General features: G+C 36.3%; 2 protein-coding genes across 2 annotated transcripts; both read left to right on the top strand.

The window, feature by feature from the left end:
* Positions 1-72: 72 nt before the first annotated feature.
* On the top strand, positions 73-4,889 carry LOC143575043 (ATP-dependent DNA helicase Q-like 2). The gene is made up of 15 exons (XM_077059507.1): positions 73-171; positions 254-376; positions 477-565; positions 655-691; positions 774-807; positions 873-925; positions 1,003-1,080; positions 1,204-1,269; positions 3,336-3,402; positions 3,476-3,529; positions 3,630-3,737; positions 3,886-3,950; positions 4,103-4,181; positions 4,302-4,510; positions 4,645-4,889. Exons 1-15 carry the CDS (start codon positions 100-102, stop codon positions 4,840-4,842), a joined length of 1,332 nt encoding a protein of 443 aa, XP_076915622.1. The 5' UTR covers positions 73-99; the 3' UTR covers positions 4,843-4,889.
* A 2,493-nt stretch (positions 4,890-7,382) lies between these two features.
* LOC143575035 (TATA-binding protein-associated factor BTAF1-like) lies at positions 7,383-17,447 on the top strand. The gene is made up of 26 exons (XM_077059500.1): positions 7,383-7,434; positions 7,870-7,964; positions 8,072-8,289; positions 8,364-8,418; positions 8,497-8,578; positions 8,672-8,973; positions 9,062-9,780; positions 9,864-9,996; positions 10,125-10,193; positions 10,280-10,491; positions 10,586-10,817; positions 10,904-11,074; positions 11,165-11,590; positions 11,700-12,128; positions 12,213-12,332; positions 12,431-13,437; positions 14,553-15,042; positions 15,116-15,184; positions 15,253-15,357; positions 15,720-15,950; positions 16,046-16,309; positions 16,389-16,438; positions 16,601-16,710; positions 16,789-16,871; positions 16,954-17,163; positions 17,244-17,447. Exons 1-26 carry the CDS (start codon positions 7,383-7,385, stop codon positions 17,409-17,411), a joined length of 6,102 nt encoding a protein of 2,033 aa, XP_076915615.1. The 3' UTR covers positions 17,412-17,447.
* Positions 17,448-18,984: the final 1,537 nt, after the last annotated feature.

The raw sequence follows: 18,984 nt of genomic DNA, 5'->3' as shown, positions 1-18,984 counted from the left end.
AAGTTAATTTGGAATAAATGAGGTTTAATTTTAATACAAGTATGTTTTGTTTGTTTTTTTATTCAGGCAACGGCTACAAAGAAGGTCCAATTAGATCTTATGGAGATGCTAAACATTCCAAAATGCATAAAATTTGTTAGCACGGTGAACAGACCAAATCTTTTTTACATGGTAAAACTATTACTAGTAGATCATGGCTTTCAGTAGTCTTTTTGACATCACGAGAGATTGAACTGTATTGCTGACGTGGCAGGTTCGGGAGAAATCATCTGTTGCAAAAGTGGTTATTGATGACATTGCTGACTTCATACAGAGTTCATATACAAACAACGAATCTGGAATTGTTTACTGTTTCTCCCGGAAGGAATCTGAGCAAGTATGTGTCGTGCTCAAATAAATTAACTAATTTTGTTGCCACACTCATCTTATTATGCATATGTATTATATTTATATTCTTTCACGCTCAAGAGCTATAGGTTGCAAAGGAATTGCGTGAGAGAGGAGTTTCAGCAGACTATTATCATGCAGATATGGATGTAAACGCCCGTGAAAAAGTTCATATGCGGTAAATATAGTTACAGACCTTCTTTATTTGAATATGTATTTGCCATATATATAAATAATAAAATAAAAAAACTTATGCTTTTACAACAGGTGGAGCAATAGCAAGCTGCAGGTCATTGTCGGGACGGTATGTTTGACAAATTTATTGTTAAATCTATGTTATAAACTTATAATACCCGTTTATCAATTTAGATATGATTTTATGGCAGGTGGCGTTTGGCATGGGAATTAATAAACCAGATGGTTAGTATTCATTAGTATATTTAGCTTGTATGATTTATTTTATCTTACACGCTAATTTGCTATAGTCAGGTTTGTCATACATCACAGCATAGGTAAATCAATGGAGACTTATTATCAGGTTTGCACCCTCCTAAAAAGCTTATTCGGTTATTCATAGTAAGCAATTTTCTTGGATGTAACATTTTTTAATTTCAGGAAAGCGGTCGAGCTGGGCGGGATGGGCTTCCTTCTGAATGTTTACTGTTTTTCAGGCCTGCTGATGTGCCTAGACAGGTATTACTTATAAGTACAGCTGGCAATATGGGCGGGCTGGTTAACAGGTCTAAATTGTTGGATGGCATTCTTTCATATGTTTCTTCACTTAAATGATACCTAGCAATTACACTCTCTGTACAGAGCTCCATGGTCTTCTATGGGAATTCTGGGCTGCAAAATCTGTATGACATGGTGCGGTATTGCCAGGTATTTTTTTTATTCGATTCTTATTTCCCAAGAACCTGCAAAAGTACATGATCATTGTTTAATAAAATAATTGCTATTTATTTATATACTAGTAATCGTACCCGCGATCGAGCCGGGGGTCTCACCGGAAGCAGCCTCTCTATCCCTATGGGATAGAGGTAAGGCTGTCTACATCTTACCCTCCTCAGACCCTACCATAGCATTGCTATTGGTGGGATATATTGAGTACGATGATAATCGTACCCGCGCGCTGCTGCGGGGCGAGTTGGTGTCATGTTTTGTTTGTATTCGACATGTTTGTTGGTCAATCACCCTAACCTGCAAAGAATTATCTTAGTCTCCTAATTAAGCCATTTTGCAAAAAGTGTAAAAACAGCCTGAATAATTTCAAACAATGCACCTTTGGCATTAACAAAATTGTGTAACTTGAGTTTGATGACAAACTTCACAAAGATAAGGTCCAAGTAACTTGGACATACAGTGATTTAAATACCGGAAACAACAACCAAAGCCAATACTAATAAAAAATATATTTTTTTTTAAATTATAAAAACAATGTTGAAACTGCCATAAAACTAAAGCCATTGTGGCCTGTTTTCTTCTTCAAAAGGCACCCATCTTCACTTAGGCTGTTTTTGTGCCACTCATAAGGCTCCTCTGCCAAAAGTCTTCTTGTCTAGTTACTTGCAGTTGCAGATAAGAATAAGAGTCTTCAAAATCCAATATATTCCTAGTCTTCTTGTCTGTTACTATCGAGCCGGGGGGTCTCACCGGAAGCAGCCTCTCTATTCCTACAGGGTAGAGGTAAGGCTGTCTACATCTTACCCTCCTTAGACCCTACCATAGTTTTGCTATTGGTGGGATACTAAGTACGATGATGATGATGATGATGAAAATCCAATATATGTAAATTTATTAGCCTGTTGTTAAGGCAATGGTTGTTTGAAATATCACTAAGTTAATAGATTGGCCTACTCTTCAAAATAGTTACTCAGCTTAGATCCAAAACTTCACAAAAATTAAAGTGCAAATACATTCTTAAATTTGTAGCAGATCCATAGGAATTATGAAAATGGTAGGTGATAGGTTTGTCCTTGCTAGTTCTATTTGTGATGGTTGAAAAGATTAAGAAAAGATGCATATTCAAGTGGGTCTTTCAGGAAGTATTTGAACTACAACCATAAACAAAAAAATGTTTTCAACTACACACACATGGACAGGGAACGTGAGCAAGCTCTGTAGTAGCTACAGCCACAGGATTACTGGTTTGTTAAGAGAGAACATAACCTGTAAACGGTGGTTCGCTTGTGAAGGGCAGGCTACCAAAACCCTTGCCGGTGGTCTCTACCCTCTATCTTTGAACATCTCTCTCTCCCTTTGTTGTCCTTTTCTCTTGCAGTGTACATCTTCAAAGATCAAACACCAAACGCTAACAATAAATTAAACAATCTGCCACATTTCCTCAATTCCAGTTAAAAATTTAGCACAAAAACAACAATTTCAACAGAAGAACATCACAGAGGCAAACTGAATTGCAACTTATAAACCATATGCGTAAACAACAAAAAATCAAAATCGAACAAATTAATAGTCAAAATAAATAAATACCTTCCATGGTATTAAATCCAAGAATCACCGAACAAACAAATCCTAAGGGTTTCATCTCGGAGTTACAACCCGTAAATTTCGAAAGGCATTCAAGTTCAGTCCATCAGTCAAAATTTCGCTAAAACACAAAACCGAGCAAAGAGAAGGTAAACAAATGATGTTGGTGGATGAGATGGAAAGAACACACAGACACAGAAACAATACACGTGTTAAAAAGACCAAACAACACGTACAAAGGAAAGCAACCTCACAAACTAACAAAAGTATATGCGGCTATCACTTGTAAACATGGCTTCGAATTTTGTAAATACCTTGTAACTGTCCATGTGAAAAACAAATTACTTTGGAGACATGCAAAGAAGTAATTGGTTTATCTTGTTTACTGTTGATGAACAGTATATACTGTGAGACAACCGCTGGATGCATTTTAATATATATATAATGTGTTATAAGTGCAGTCTAAAAGAGAATGTCGCCGAAGTGCTTTCTTTAAACATTTTGCTGAGCCGCTACAAGACTGCAATGGTATTTTATTCTGTTATAACTTATAACTATTGAATTCCATTGCCGTATCATACTTTATCTTATACTGTTGCAGGAATGTGCGATAATTGTGCCTTTTTGTGTGAGGTCAAGGAAATCGATGCTTCTGGTATGCATAATGGAACTGTAACTTGTGAATTAATAAAACTTACAATTTTTACCAGTAACTTGTCAGTAAACTGATGCACTTGGTGTGGATTGCATTGCAGGCCATGCTAGAGCTCTTGTAACTTTGCTGCAAGAAATCCAAGAAACGGATCAAAGAGCCACAATGTTACAACTAGTGGACAAGTTCAAAGTTAAAAACAAGGAAGTAGGTATGTTTACTCCAATCTCAAGTTCTCCATTCTTCTTTTTGTGGGCCCCACGGAACACATTGTGGGCCCATCGAGAACAGAGGTTGGGCCCACCCTATGAAACAAACGGTTTCTAATGAAAGTATGTTTTACTTATGGTATGGTTTAGGGTTTGAGCTGAAGAAGGATGAATTAGAGCATCTCGTGATTCAACTCATTCTCCACCGAGTGTTGGTAATGATAACCGCCTTTACATTATCATATATCATTTCTAATAAAAATAAGTTACCTACTATACCTTCTTTTTTGCTCTCATGTCATAGTTTTCAAAAAGATCTGCACCTTTATATAAATACTCTTTTAGTTATACTATATTTTTCCTGCAGAAAGAAGAATTTTCTCACACCGCATATGCAACTAATGCATATGTAACACTTGGACCACTTGCAAAGCATGTTTTACATGGTACACCACTTGATTTTCTTTTCATTTTAATCATATTGTTTTATTATCCAATAATGGTTCTTTGGATGAATATACCAACATTTTTTTCCAATTTGTTTATTATATTACGATGCCACACAGGGAAAAAGAACATTACTCTCGAGGTTACCAGTGGACAGAGAAATATTGCTAAATCATCCAAACGCAGCAGACACTCGGGATTAGAAGTGAAACTTGATAATTTAAGGAAAGAACTCTCTTCCACACATGGAGGAATATTCCCTCATTCTATTCTGTCTACTCAGCAGATCAGCATGTTATGCTCTCAAAAACCAGAATCAACTGAACAGGTACCACATAAACTCATAAAATGAAGAGTTAAAAAGTTTTAGTCTTTCATTATGTACTTTCTTTTTAGCTGTTTAATACGCCCATGTATATTAAACGGGAAGAAATTAAGAATTGATCGCAATGTTACTTGCAGTTGGAGAAGATAATCGGTAAATTGAAGACACAGAAGTATGGAGAGAGAATTCTTGAAGTAATTGGAAAGCATAAGTCTGATGATGAACAATGTGATGATTCAGCAGATGAAGAACAAGAAACTAGTGTTAACAGAAATTCAAAGAAGTCAAGAAATAAGGTGGTTGTCATTGATGAGAGCAGTGAAGACGATAACTAAAGATGGTTCAGGATATGGTTGGAGTTTAAACCTATAAAACCGATCATCAGTTTTAGTATTGTGGCCGTTTATTAGCTTTTCAAACAATGTCTCAAAAGCGTTTTTGGCTTAGAAACCTCGTTTTTAATTGGACTGTTTCAGAGTATGTACATGGGACCAGAACCCTCAACCATCTGGGGAGAAACACTTTTTAACTACAAGCCTTAATATGTTTGTCTCACAAGTGTTGTGGATGCACACTGGAGGAGATAAGCTACAAATGAGAAACAACCGAGAACCGACACTGGTCCCTGTGATTATGGAAACTACAACTACTAACCATTTTTCTTCTCTTCAATTGCTTATCACTTATTGTGTTGATTACTGAAACCGTGTGCGTGTGGATCTTGCTTTTGTCGGAGAATTACACTATAAGCGAAATGAAAAGGGCGGGGGGGGGGGGGGGGGGGTTGATGTCGAAGGGGGCAACGGAAGGATGATGGTTGAATTGGGATGCTCATCTCGAAATGTATCCATGCGTATGATAACAAAGAGCCGTTAGTAAATTGCATCATGTCTAGGAATGTAATGTACGGGATCCAAACGAAATTAACATTCATGATACTTTTGTACATAATGTAGCGTTATAATTTATAGTTGATATAACAATGAGGAACAAAAACAATAGTTTATCACGGATTCTACACATGGAACTGGTTGGCCATAATGGAAACACGGAATTTGAGAACTAAATTATGTCTCATAATGTTGAGTTTTTGGCCAGACGTATATGCCTTAAAGTTGTAAAAATGGTAAACATAAACAAGCCATTATACAAAAACATTATGACAAAAACAAAAGTAGGAACAATTGTTGCCACATTTTTAATCAGATAATACAGAAAGATGGTTGATTCATGTGTAATGGTTGTTGTAACACATTTGTCTATATGACTCGCTTTATTCTGGAGCTTTCATTAACTCCTATGAAATTTTGTAGCTATAATCATGCTAAGTAGATTTTTGGGAACACTATTCAATCAATCGGTTCGAATGGAGACGAGCTGCATTGGAAGGGTAGTGATGTGATATGTGTCTCTGTGAGGGTAGGGAGGGGTTGTCAGAGCTTTGATTTGTTAAGAGGGCCGAGATTTTGATGGCTTTGTGTAAGAAGGGCGTATAACACTATAGTACCACTGATCATTGTTGGTGTAAGTTTAATAGGTGATGGGCAACGAAATTGAAGTTGGGTGATCAAAGAAATAGAACCGGGGAAGACTTAGGTTTGTGGGGTTATCCATATAATTTATTTTATTGTTTTTTTAAAAGATAAAGATGTATAAATGTCATTTTAAAAATTTATAGTAATTTTTAATACTAACTATTGATAAAATTCCAAAAAAGACAAACCAAACTTGAAGCATGATCTTATAGCAAGATCATATGTATAATTACGCTTATATATAATATACGGTTATAAACACAGAAAAACAATTATAGCTATAAATAAAAAATAATTAAATACCAAATAAATCATAAAATGAATCAGGTTGAACATCAACAATAAACTACATAAGTTTTACATTTATAAGTTGCATTTAATGGACACAATCATTACTCTTATTGTGAATAAAAAAAAGAAATTAAAAAAAGGCATGCATCAAATAGTTAAAAAGATGGTTGCACGACTGTTCCCGTTTTCTTCATGACCTCAAACGACTTCACAACATGTGCAGCATGACATCCAATCAAAAGCGTGACATATGGGAAGGTGAAGACTTTCATTAGATTTGATTAGGGTATTTATTAATTTTTAAAAAGTTAATTCAAACGAAATACCAGAACTAGGATAAACACTAACCTGACTAAGACTATTGAACAATATTAATTGTAGATTTGACTACAATCTTAAAATCAAAACGTCAAGACTCGTTCCAAAAGACCATTCAAACCCAATCCCTAAACCCGACCCGTGACATCCACTCCCGGATCCCTAAACGACGTCGTTGGTGTCTGTAAAACAACTTATAAAGTAAGAGATCTCAGTTATCATCATCATAATAATAATAACCCGAAACCCTCATTCGTTCTTCATCTTCACCGTACAACACACACACACACACACACACACACACACACACCATCACCGTAACACACATCCGCCACGTCACCACGCCGATAACCGTCAATTGAATCGAATGCTTCACACTTAATATTATTATTATTATTAGGTTTCTCAATTCCATTCACGAAAAAACCCTAAGGTACGTTCAATTTCTCTTATTTCTGTTTATTACCATCACTGCTAACGATTCAATCGTTATAATAACGAAATTGTTAATAGTTATTGGATAATGCTGTGTATTGCTAGTGTAATTCGATTGGAATGTATTTATTATTATTATTTAGGTTTGGATGTTGATTTGTATATTTTTTTTATAATTTTTGGTTGGTGTAGGATTGTGTGTTGGTGAGAGGAATGAAATCATTTGACAGGATTGTGAAAGATTATTGTTTTTGGTAGAATGAAAAATGTTGTGAGTGGTATAATTATTAAGAGATATGGCACAGCAACAATCTTCTCGCCTCCAACGGTTGCTGACTTTACTTGAGAGTATCTTTTTATTTCAATCTTTCTTTTCTAGGCTTATTGTTGTTATTATCATTATTATATTGTAAATGCATATTTTGTGGGAAAACGGATGAGTTTTTAGCAATAAGTTTATAGTTTGGTTTAATAACCGACTTGCCTTTGAATTGTTTAAAAAGTGATTAGGTGCCATGCATGTATGCCTAATCATGCAATATGGGAGTTTAGTTGAAAAATCATTAATATATATAGTTTAGATGGATTTAGAGTGGTGATACTATCTGATGCAGCAGATTGACATAATTAACGGTTGGAACTTGAATGTCACAATTTGGATTTGGTATGAGAGAAGCAGCTTAATCTAGAGTTAGGTTAATATTAGCTTGAAATAAGGTAGAGTGAAAATGTGTACTTTTTCATGTTCATGCTGGCTGCTTGTATTTCTTGACCGTTGTTAAGCTGGCTCGACACAAGCCACACGATTCACTGCAGCTCGCCAGATAGGAGAGATTGCAAAATTACATCCTCAAGATTTAAGCTCTTTGCTACGTAAGGTATGTATTACTGCATTGATTTATTTTAGTATTGTTTTTTAGTTTGGGACATATTATGGCGGTTGTGCATTCAAATTGGTTTAATTATTGCTTAATGCATTTTTCAGGTATCACAATATCTTCATAGCAAAAACTGGGATACCAGAGTTGCGGCGGCTCATGCCATTGGAGCAATTGCTGGATGTTTCAAGCATTTATCTATGACTGATCTCTTTAATCTTGTTGAGACAAAGATGAAGGAGGCTTGCATAAACTGTTCTGTTGAAGAGGTTGTTTTTTGGCCAACATCTCCCCCCAAAATAAGTGCTAGCACTTCATTCCAGAGGTTTTTCTTGGTCCCTTACGTACGCCCATTTTTTGCTCTGTTTCAGCTATTGATCTGACATTTTTTATTGACAGATTTGAACTCTCTAAAGTGTTGGGACATGGGGCTCTTTTGGCTTCCAGAGGACAGGTACTGTATTTTTTTGAACTTTTAGCTTAGAGTCTTGTGGATATAGTTAATCTTGATATATTGATTATTCTGTTTTAGGAGTATGACCTTGCAAGTGATTCTGGCAGCAACTCGAAAGAAAGACTAGCCAAACAAAGGCAAAACCTAAAGCGGCGGATGGGTGAGTTGTGAATGTGCTATTACCCTTGGCTATATTTGCATCGTGAAATAATTTCTTTATTGAATTGCTTTAAACTTGTATGTCTGATAGCAGGTTTGGATGTGTGTGAGCCGTTTACGGATGTACAAGGTTTGATTGGAGACGAAGATCTTGTGATGCATAAACCTAATCCCGCTGGAAGCAGTGTACCATCTGATTTTTACCTACAAAGACCGGGGCGTAATGTCCAGCAGTTTGTTGTAGATGTGGTTCCTGGTTACAGATCAGAGGGGGAAAGTGCTCGTCAAAGAAACTCCTCAAAACGTAAAGCTAAAAGTAGTTTCAAAGACCAACCAAACACTCAGGAATTAATTTCCCCCAAAGGCATAACTTCAGATTTACCAACTGCGAATTCGGTAATGGAACTTAGGGTTTCCTTTTTAGTTGTGTATATTATTTATGGCAACTTATGAACTTTATATTTATTAATATATAACAATGCAGTTGTTTCATGATCCTGCTATTCCTGATGAAGACGCCTTGGACCATGAAAAAGATGGAACTTGGCCTTTTCATAATATTGTTGAGCAACTCATTCACGATATCTTAGATCCAGTTTGGGAGGTCCGGCATGGAAGTGTCATGGCTTTAAGGGAAATCTTGACACATCAAGGTGGTTGTGCTGGGGTTCTAGTGTCGGACAACACCTCTGAAAGCATAATACCAACCGAAAGAGATGATAAAATGAAAAATGATATGAAGAGAGAACGGGAAATTGATTTGAATATGCAAATTGGGACAGATGAAACTGAGCCAGATCTTAAAAAGCTGAAATCTGAAGATGCATCATTTGACCCGATGCGTATAGCTTTATCCACTAGCACGGATGCCACCTTTGATGCAAATAAGTTGGTTGTGGATATCAAAAGCGATCAGTCTGTTGCACAGGCAAATGGTGAAGCAGTTGTAAGTTCTGTTAAAGTTGAGCCTGAAGCTATGGACATTGTATGTTATCCGCCTACTGAAGCTGCTGCTGATGTGTCACAAACAGCAAATAATTGTCATAATAAAAGTTTGGTAGAGACAGTTGATATACTCGACGATCTTCCTCAAAATAGTGCGTTGGGCAATTTGATTAAGCGGGCTAGAAGTTCTTTGGTCAAAAACTCAGAACTTCTTCAGGATTGTGGGATTCGGTTCTTGTGTGTACTCTCATTAGATCGGTAGATAACTTACCTCAAAAGTTCTTTTGTGAATAATCCTTTTCTATGAATATTTTTTTAAAACAATTAAAATCTGTTTGCAGTTTTGGGGACTACGTGTCTGATCAAGTTGTTGCACCAGTGCGTGAAACATGTGCACAGGCATTAGGAGCAGCGCTTAAGTACATGTGTCCTTTGCTAGTTCACGAGACACTAAATGTGCTACTGAAAATGCAGGTAAATATCATGTTTGGGACTTGTGTTAATAGTTTAATGGGTGGCCGTACTTTAAACATTTTGTTGGTTATTTTGTGTAATATATCTTATTGGTGTATGCTGTTGATTGCTCTTGCTGATTATTCCAGCGTAGACCAGAATGGGAAATTCGCCATGGCAGTCTTTTAGGTATCAAATATTTGGTTGCCGTGCGTCAGGTAAATATCGTGTTTGTGACTCGTGTTAAGTTACGTTATTATTTTCTAGATTTTGCTAAGATAATATGATGATTATCTTAAAACAGGAGATGCTTCCTGATTTACTTGGTCGAGTTCTTCCTGCTTGTAAAGCTGGCCTTGAAGATCCTGATGATGATGTAAGAGCAGTTGCTGCAGAGGCCTTGATTCCAACTGCATCTGCCATTGTTTCACTTCGTGGAGAAATGTTGCATTCTATTGTGATGCTACTATGGGATATCTTGCTTGATTTGGATGATTTGAGCCCATCCACTAGCAGGTAGGTAGTGTGTGTGTTTTTTAACCTTTTAAGAATTCTGGTTTTGTTTTGAATTGAGTGTTGTTCTAAAGAGCATTTGTGTTATTACATACAGTGTGATGAATCTATTAGCCGAAATATATTCTCAGGAAGAGATGATTTCTAGAATGTTTTCAGCCCAAGGAAAACAAGGATTTGATTTGAATGAGATTGTTTCCACTGATGATCTTGCACGCACAGTTAATTCTCAAGATAATCCTTATGTGCTGCCAACATTAGCTCCAAGATTGTGGCCATTTATGAGACATAGTATCACATCTGTCCGTTATTCAGCCATTCGCACATTGGTAACCTAATTCTGTCATTTTGTGCATGTTATATTGTTCAAAATGCTTATAAATAGTTAATATAACATATTGCATTATATACACAGGAGCGTCTGCTTGAAGCTGAATACAGAAGGAGTATATCTGAATCTTCTAGTTCATTTTGGCCTTCATTTATACTGGTTGATACCCTTGGAATTGTGTTCCAGAATTTACTGCTTGAATCAAATCAAGAGATTTTACAGTGCTCAGAGAGGGTCTGGAGGCTGCTTCTTGAGGTGATTAATTCAACATTGAGGCATGATTTCAATTCAAAATTGTGACTTTTCTGTTTTTATAGTCAACTATATGTTTCGAATTGATGGCAGTGTCCTGTGGGAGACTTAGAAGCTGCTGCCAAGTCATACATGGCATCTTGGATTGAGCTTGTAACTACTCCGTACGGGTCACCATTGGATGCTTCAAAAATGTTTTGGCCTCTTGCATTACCACGAAAAAGTCAACTTAAAGCTGCAGCCAAAATGAGAGCTGTGAAGCTTGAAAACGGTCTTTATCCCAATGCGGTCTCAGATTCTACAGAAACTAGTCTTTCTCATGATAGAAATGGAGATTCTTCAATGAATTCTGTTAAGTTGATAGTAGGTGCAGACAGTGAAATGTCGGTTACAAATACTCGAATAGTTACTTCAACAGCATTGGGAATTTTAGCATCCAAGTTGCATGAGGTTTCTGATCAGTATGTTTTTGATCCCTTATGGAAAGCTATTACATCTTTATCTGGAGTTCAAAGACAGGTATGCTCTTTTTCATACGGGTCAAAGTGGGTCAGGTTTTGACCCGCATAATGGTTTTTGAGTTCGCTTTCAGGATCTTTTTATAAACTTCTGTTATTGTTATTGTTAGGTGGCTTCATTGGTTCTGATTTCTTGGTTTAAAGAGATGAAAAACAAAGGCCTTTCTGGAATCAAAGGACTCACGTCTAGCAACTATGAAACCCTAAAGAACCGGTTGTTGGAGTTGCTAACGTACACAGATCCTGCATTTCCTACAAAAAGTTCACGTCTTCCTTATTCTGAACTTTCTAGAACCTATGATAAGATGCGAAATGAGGCTTCTCAACTCGTTAATGTTCTTGTATCATGTGGCGTGCACATGCCCATGGACGTGGAGAATTTGACTCCTGATGATGCAATGACATTTATTTCAAAATTACAACTCCCAAGTAATGATGCTGGTGGCGGTGAAGATTCGGTTGGTAGGAACAGTTTTGATGAAGTAGAGTCAATAAAGCAGAGACTTTTGACCACTTCAGGGTACCTCAAATGTGTCCAGGTTTGTTCCATGTGCATTGCATTTTATTTTGTTGTAGGGTTTATTATCCTTATAAGTATTCTCTCACATTTTTTTAATTTACAGAGCAATTTGCATGTTACTGTATCAGCCTTAGTTGCTGCAGCAGTCGTTTGGATGTCTGAGCTTCCTGCGAAGCTTAATCCAATAATATTACCCTTAATGGCTTCAATCAAGAGAGAACAGGTATTCTTACACACACACACACACACACACACACACACTCAATTTTAGTTACAAGATGCATGCAACTTTTTTTTTTAACTTTATGCTTCATTTAAAAGGAGGAAGTACTGCAAAATATGACAGCTGAGGCTCTTGCAGAGCTTATATATCGTTGTGTGAATCGTAAGCCTGGTCCTAATGACAAATTAATTAAAAACCTTTGTGGATTAATATGCATGGATCCTTCTGAGACCCCTCAAGCTAGAGTATTGAACTCAATAGAGATTATTGAAGAACAAGATCTCCTTCCATTTGGTAGCAATTCCACTAATAAAACAAAACCTAAAGTTCATATGCTCGGTAACGAAGACAGATCAAAAGTTGAGGGCTTTATTTGCAGACGAGGATCAGAATTTGCTTTAAAGCATTTATGCCATAAATTTGGTCCTTCATTGTTTGAAAAGCTTCCAAAGCTATGGGATTGCCTTACTGAAGTTCTAAAGCCAGTGGCACCAGGAGATGAAGGGCACATTAGTCAAATTGCAGATTCTGTTAAAGACCCTCAAGTTTTGATAAATAACATACAAGTGGTTCGTTCTATTGGTTCTTTACTAGACGAGACATTAAGGCCCCAACTGATGACACTTCTTCCCTGCATTTTTAACTGTGTCCGCCATTCTCATGTGGCTGTTAGATTAGCTGCTTCAAGGTGTATAACAGCAATGGCAAAGTCAATGACGATCAACATTATGGGACCCATAATTGAAAATATCATACCAATGTTGGGTGATATGACATCTGTCAATACTAGACAGGGAGCTGGGATGTTAATGAGTCTGCTGGTTCAGGGGCTCGGTACTGATTTGGTCCCATATGCAAGGTTGTTAGTTGTTCCACTTTTGAGGTGTATGAGTGATTGTGATCTTTCGGTTAGACGGAGTGTGACTCATAGCTTTGCTGCACTTGTACCTCTTTTGCCCCTGGCCCGTGGGGTTTCTCCTCCTCCTGGTTTAAGTGAAAGTCTGCCCAAAAGTAGTGATGACGCAGAGTTCTTGGAGCAACTTGTTGATAATTCACATATTGATGATTATAAGGTCCCAACTGAGTTGAAAGTGACCCTTAGAAGGTAATGATTCAAAATTACACCATTTCAGTTATGTTGATTTGCTTATACATGTAAATATAGCAAAAATAGCACAAGCTGGCCAACAGTTTGTGCTGACTGACCATTTGTTATTAATAGTAAATATACAAAAACTATATTATTAAAGAGAGAAGATGATTTCTTTTAAATAAAATGATAATGAGGACATATAAGATTTTGAGTTTTGATTCTGTTTAACCCATTAAGTCTCATTTCATTTTTAGCTAACTGTTTGTTCTGTTACCGAAAGTCCACAAATTGACCCATTCCAGTATAACTGGGTTGTGTTTGCCACCTTAACACCTTTAAATTCACATCAATATTTGTTTTAGGGGTTGCATGTGTTGGTTTTGGGCTCAAATCGAACCAAAAACCAAAAACTTGGTTTTTAGGTTTCTAAGAACCTTTTTGGTTTTTTCGGTTTTCACACTGGGCTAGGTTTTTTGTTTTATTCAATTTTACCGTTTGGGCTTGAAAATTTTGGGCCTTTTTTTGTGTTAGTTGATGATTAATTGATTATTATACATTTGGTCTTAAAACTTTTATGGTGCTTCATTTGTTAATTTTTTATAAATTACTTAAATTGCTTTTTTTTCCCAGTTTCGTGCACACCCCTAATTTGTGCACATACAAGTCAATTTACCAAGGGGCTGTTTGGTAGCCTCTTAGTGATTCCTTTAAGAGGCTACCTCTGAATTGGTCAGAGGTAGAGTGTGTTTGGCTCATTAAAAGACACCTCTTAATGGTTCATGGAGCCTCTTAATGGGTAAGTTTTGGGCACATGCTGACCAATTCAGAAGCTACCTTTTAATTGGTCAGGCCTTAATGGCAATCAGTTAGGCTTCTTAATGGCTCAGCATGATATTGCCAAACAGCCCCTAAGCCTGTTAAGAGTTTTGGATGAGAAGCATTTTCTTGCTGGTTGTACTTTGTTAACAGTTAAATCATCATATGTTTTGTTAAATTGATTTTAGCCCTTCAATTTTTCTTTGAACTAATACATATTTTGCTGATCTTCTTCCCATTTCATGTATTCATAGTGTGAATATACACATATATATTTTTTCTACCTCTAAATGAATCTTTTTTGTGTATAGGTACCAGCAGGAGGGTATAAACTGGTTAGCCTTTTTAAAACGGTTTAACCTTCACGGAATTTTATGTGATGACATGGGCCTTGGTAAAACCCTACAAGCATCAGCAATTGTGGCATCCGACATTGTAGAGCGACAGGCTTCAAATACAGTTGAAAATCCTCCATCACTAATTATTTGCCCATCAACTCTAGTTGGACATTGGGTGTATGAGATAGAAAAATTCATTGATGCATCTGTTATAACCACATTGCAATATGTTGGTTCTTCACAAGAACGTGTTACACTCCGCTCACAGTTTCCCAAATATAATGTTATTGTAACATCTTATGATGTGATTCGTAAAGATATCGAGCATTTGAGACAGATGTTTTGGAACTACTGTATTTTGGATGAAGGGCATATCATTAAGAATGCAAAATCCAAAATCACGGGTGCTGTGAAACAGTTGAAGGCCCAGCATCGGCTTATACTAAGTGGAACGCCAATTCAGGTTCTCTTTATTATTTCAAGTGTTTTTGAGTATTTATTGAATGCTGTATTTAACTGTAGACTTGGTTATGCAGAATAACGTCTTGGAATTATGGTCTCTGTTTGACTTTTTGATGCCTGGATTTCTTGGAACTGAGAGACAGGTCTGTCTTAAATTATTAATATATTTTAAATATGTTATGTAACTTACTATTTTATTCATTTTTACTAGTTTCAAGCAACTTATGGGAAACCACTAGTTGCGGCCCGTGATTCTAAATGTTCAGCAAAGGATGCTGAAGCAGGTATACTTGCCATGGAAGCACTGCACAAACAGGTTTTCTTTTTCTTTCATGTTTTCAGAGTAAATTACACTTTTTGTTCTTTCTGTAATAGCAAATTTCACTTTTTATTACAGTTTATGTCCTTTCCACTAATGGGCGTTTGCTGTTAATTTATGGTCAGTCATGTGCAAGGCAGATGACTCGATTTATTATAAAAATCTAACCTTAATGAAAGGTGGTTAACTGTAACAGCATATGCACATAAAGGATGGTTTCTGTTATTTCCTTAGTTTAAGGACGAAAAGCGAATTTTTCTATATGCCTAAAGGACGAAAATTGTAATTTACTTGTTTATATAATAAATGATGCATTTTCTTGTAGATGGTGTGTATCTTACATAATGTATTTTATTTAGGTTATGCCTTTCCTTCTACGTCGCACGAAAGATGAAGTTTTGACAGATTTGCCAGAGAAAATAATACAAGATAGATACTGTGACTTGGGTCCAGTTCAGTTAAAACTTTATGAACAATTTTCTGGTTCACATGTGAAAAATGAAATTTCGAATATGGTACAATCAAATGAAGTAGAATCAGGTGAAGGTGAAGGAAAAGATGCATCCAAAACATCTTCTCATGTTTTCCAGGTAACTTGAAGGGCAGATTTTTAACATTTCCTTTCTACAGTTTTTGAAAAAAAACTCTTGATGATCAAAATATATAACCACCTTTAATTTTGCAGGCCCTTCAATTTTTACTAAAACTCTGCAGTCATCCTTTGCTTGTTCTCGGTGGCAAAATTCAAGATTCACTTCCCAGGCTTTTGCCTGATATTTTTGCTGCAAATTCTGACGTCAGTTCAGAATTACATAAACTTCATCACTCTCCAAAGTTGGTTGCTCTTCAGGAAATTTTGGAGGAGTGTGGGATAGGTGTTGAGGGCCCTGGTTCTGATGGTTCTGTTAGTGTCGGGCAGCATCGGGTTTTGATTTTTGCACAACATAAGGTATGCTTATAGTTTTGTAGAAGTCTATCATGTAGTTTTTCTTTTTAACTATATAATGCAAATTTGATATATTTTGTAGGCCTTGCTGGATATCATAGAGAAAGACTTGTTTCGCGTCCATATGAAAAAGTGAGTCTTTACAAAATTTTGTATTTTTTCAATGATGATATGTTTTCTTTGGTAAAAATAACTTTTAGGTTCTAACTTCTAACTTTTATGATAAAACCCCCCTCTAGTTATTTTGCATTTATTGGCTTTTAAGCCCTAATAATTTGTGAACCATGCAAACAGTGTTACATACTTGAGGTTGGATGGATCAGTTGAACCCGAAAAGCGGTTTGACATTGTTAAATCTTTCAATTCAGACCCCACTATCGATGTTTTGCTCCTGACAACACATGGTAAGCTGTGATCTTTGTATAATTATATTTGCTTAAACACTATGATTGTTTATCGATATTTAATTTTGCGTTTGGCAGTTGGTGGCCTTGGTTTGAATTTAACCTCAGCTGATACCGTAGTTTTCATGGAGCATGATTGGAATCCAATGCGCGACATTCAGGTACATATGATGCTCTAACTTTCATGTGACATGGAGGTTTCTTGTGAAATGACTTTTTTACCCTTTTCATTTTGTACTCCAGGCAATGGATAGAGCACACAGGTTGGGTCAGCGGAAGGTCGTTAATGTCCATCGTCTCATAATGAGAGGCACTTTGGAAGAGAAAGTCATGAGCCTCCAAAAATTCAAAGTGTCGGTCGCTAATGCAGTCATTAACGCAGAAAATGCCAGTCTCAAAACAATGAACACAGATCAATTACTTGATCTATTTACACCAGCAGATACTAAAAAGGTAAAAACTTTACATACGCTTGTCATGTTTCTAGCCAGATGACTGTATTGCCCTTCTCACAACAATGCATGATTTTCCAGGGTGCATCCACTTCAAAAAGCTCTGAGAACACTGATGGATTAACGAAGGTGCCAGGTGGCGGTAAAGGGCTAAAAGCCGTTCTTGGTGGGCTGGAGGAGCTTTGGGATCAATCACAATACAATGAAGAATATAATTTGAGTCAATTTTTAGCCAAGTTGAATGGTTGAAGGGTAAATGGGAAAATTTGAAGTACGTGAGCTTGTTTTTGGAACATGTCGAAAGCACAGCAGCCTTTGTACAGTATACATTTTTTGAGCTAGAGCTCGTGATTTTGACAAAGTTTTCGGTAGTTGTTTTCGCTCTTTGATTTTCCTTTTTTCCCTTGGGCCTGCTTATTTAGCATTTTATTTGGTATAGAGTAAGGAATAGGGAGTAACTGAAGGAAGGAAGCAGATGCTGATGATATTGTAAGAGTCAACTTCTGTTATGAGTAAGGGCAAAAATACCCCTATAACTAACCGATGTTTATGTTTTGTAGCGGATTCTTGTTACATACGTTTTATGTATTTGCCATGCTTTATGGCCTCATTGCACGAACTTTTTGTTTCTTTAGCTCTGGTTGAGTTTTGTGCCAGGAAGAACATGTGATGCTTGCAACTTCACACAATGAATTATATAGGATTTATTTGTGTAATCTATTTTACAGTAGTATAAACAGTTTATTGTTGTTTATGGTAATAAACTGACTTATCAGAACTCAAATCTTTTTCATTAATAACAGAGGTGCATTGCATAAACTATAAAGCATATTGGCTTGTGAGTCAAATTAGAACAAACTCTTGAGAAGTTCAAGGAGGTGCATTGTATATGGAGTATATAACTGGTTAGTAATTATGACAATTATAACAAACTTTAAGAAACACAAAGTATTGTGGATGCTATATATTAATTGTTGACCTCACACATATTACCATTATGACCAGTATTTATTTGTCATTTGAGCTTCGGGTGGGTGTTAAAAGAGGCTTTTCCCTCTTTAGGAGAAACACCGGCTTAAACTTCAAATCCTGCCATGAGTTGTATCATTGGTGTAATTAGGAGCATAAGTATAGGTTTGTGAGTTACAATTGTATAGCGGAAGCTAACTCCTATGTCACACCTTATGGTGATGGTGAATTAGTCAGGATAGAGAAGGATTTCGAGATAGTTACCGTGCTAGTAATATGATATAAATCAATTCACATAACTCAAATCTTTCTCATTGATTTCAAAATTACATTATAGTCAACTTGTGAGTTAAATTACAACTAAAATACAAGGAGAGTGGGGAGAGCAATGTGGATACTATGTACTGTTTTTATTATAGCATTTAATAAGACTCGCATTTTTTAATATGAAATTTAGGATAGAAAGTCACTAGTATGTATTTTTTCCTTACTATAAAGCTAAAACTCGAGATGAGAATTTTCGACATGGATAATAATTATTTTTTTATTGTCACATCTGACTAGTTAAATAAACAATTATATTCGGTTGACACATTTCGTCTGTTCATTGAAACACGTTACTCGAAACAAACATGTTGAGCCACTAACTCAAAGTCCAAAGACGTTATACGTTCGTATATAGGTACATGATTTGCTGGTATACGTCTGCAACCATACGTTATACATAAAAACACGAAAACGTGATAGGGACCAAAAGGTTAAAGTACATATAAAAGAAGCTGATTTTGTAATTCTATCCAAACTAATAAATAACAAACCCAAACCCTAGCCAATCAATCTTGTTCATTTCCAG

This window comes from Bidens hawaiensis, unplaced genomic scaffold, assembly GCF_021521415.1.
Source record: "Bidens hawaiensis isolate Kalapana, Puna unplaced genomic scaffold, B.hawaiensis_p1.1 tig00027287_1, whole genome shotgun sequence".
In the NCBI taxonomy this organism is placed as follows: Eukaryota; Viridiplantae; Streptophyta; class Magnoliopsida; order Asterales; family Asteraceae; genus Bidens; species Bidens hawaiensis.
Note: the sequence above shows the minus strand (reverse complement) of the source record. Positions and strands in the feature narration are given on the sequence as shown.